Source organism: Ipomoea triloba, chromosome 6, assembly GCF_003576645.1.
Source record: "Ipomoea triloba cultivar NCNSP0323 chromosome 6, ASM357664v1".
In the NCBI taxonomy this organism is placed as follows: domain Eukaryota; kingdom Viridiplantae; phylum Streptophyta; class Magnoliopsida; order Solanales; family Convolvulaceae; genus Ipomoea; species Ipomoea triloba.
Window position 1 is genome coordinate 24,258,308 of NC_044921.1, and position 1,729 is coordinate 24,260,036.

Below are 1,729 nucleotides of genomic sequence, written 5' to 3' on the forward strand. Positions count from 1 at the left end.
AGTACGATTCTGTTACAATTTAGTATCTTTAACTGATTTTTTTTAGTACTATTCTGTTACAATTTACTATATGATCGTAACTGAAAGTCAATACTGGACATAGAAGAGCTGCTTTTATGCCACTTGATCACGAGAACTTTTAAAACTGGATTAACTAACCCTAGTTAATTTAATGAGATGAGTGAGGTGAAGAGCAGTGGGCCAAGAAATTTGGTGTGTCATCTTTATCTTTTCTCAACTACTGCTAGAAGCAGAGAATTTGTTGGTTCTGCAACTGATTGTTTTTAGGCCATAGCTTGTTTCCCCTTATCATCATGCGTCTCCATATATTCCTCTTTTTATTTATTTATTTATTTTTCCCTGCCCTCCACTTCAATCCCAATGGAACAGTAAAATCGCCACAGACAATAAACTAATGACAAAATTCAAGAAAATTAAATAGCAAAGAAGATAACTGAATATATTTGGATTGTTGTATGTATAGTACGGAGTAATTTTTTTTTTGTTGATTGATTATATAATTTAAACAACTACTTGAAAAGGTAATTAAACTATGAACATATAATCCCTTCGGATTATACCGGGAATTAAAACATCATGGGTGTACGGCGGCCGGAAAATTGCTTCAGTTGTCTTCGTCGGAGCTGGGGTACTGGTTCAAGTCGGGTTTCAAGCGGGTTTGGGCCGGGTTCCGGTCGGGTTTGAGCGGCGCGTGGAGGGCGGTTTGGAGGGCGTCAACCCTAGCGCCGACTTCGGTGGCCTTCTTGCGGATATCGGCGGCGGAGAGGTCGGGGAGGCGATCGTCGTGGGCGAAAAACTCGGGGAAGTTGAGGCGGGCGGTGGGGCCGCGGAGATAGAAAACGGCGGTGTCGTAAGCCCTAGCGGCGGCGACGGGGGAGGAGTAAGAACCGAGCCAAATCCGGGAGCGTTTATTGGGCTCGCGAATCTCCGCCACCCATTTCCCCCACTTCCTCATGCGAATCCCCCTGTAGGGTTTCTCCGCCTGGCTCTGCCGCCGCGTCCGCTTCTCCGCCGCCTCTTCCATCATCGGAAAATCGAGAATTAATCCTCAGCTCTCTCCTTAATAACCCCGGGATAGGATAGGATAGCGAGGAGAACAGGAATAAGGAAACCCTGGATTAAGAAGGAGGGACTAGGGAGGAGAGAAATAAAAAGGGAGAATCTATCCAGGAATTCAGCTGTGCAGCAGGAAACGCTTGCCCCCCCGTCCAGGCCCAGCTGTCGTATTTATATATGGGATAGTACGGTGCCTTGTGGAAATCAACGGCCGAGCGTTACGTAGAGAGAGAAACCGGAGTTTTATAATTTATACGCCGTATTAAAATTTGGTAGGTCCAATTAATGTTGTTCTATTAATACACACCATTGTAAACTTCTAGCCGTGGCATTAAACTAACTTGGCCCATAACCAAAATCAACATAGATTTACCTCGTGTATGACTTGTGAATCATTACACAAAAACATAATTTATTTAGTGCGTTTATTGCACAGAATCGAGCTCAGTGAGCTCACATAAAACACTTTCAATAACAAATTATCAAGCTCAGTGAACTCACAGAATAACAAACTATCGAGCTCAGTGAACTCACAGAAATAAAACACTTTCAATAACAAACTATCGAGCTCAGTGAACTCACAGAAAGCACTTTCAATAACAAACTAGAGAATGCTACATTGGCACTATACTGAGCCTCAGTGAACTCACAG

General features: G+C 43.5%; 1 protein-coding gene across 1 annotated transcript; it reads right to left on the reverse strand.

Annotated features, from left to right (window-relative positions):
* Window positions 1–434: 434 nt before the first annotated feature.
* On the reverse strand, window positions 435–1,234 carry LOC116022248 (ethylene-responsive transcription factor RAP2-1-like). Its single transcript, XM_031262877.1, has one exon. It carries the CDS (start codon window positions 1,046–1,048, stop codon window positions 626–628), a length of 423 nt encoding a protein of 140 aa, XP_031118737.1. The 5' UTR covers window positions 1,049–1,234; the 3' UTR covers window positions 435–625.
* Window positions 1,235–1,729: the final 495 nt, after the last annotated feature.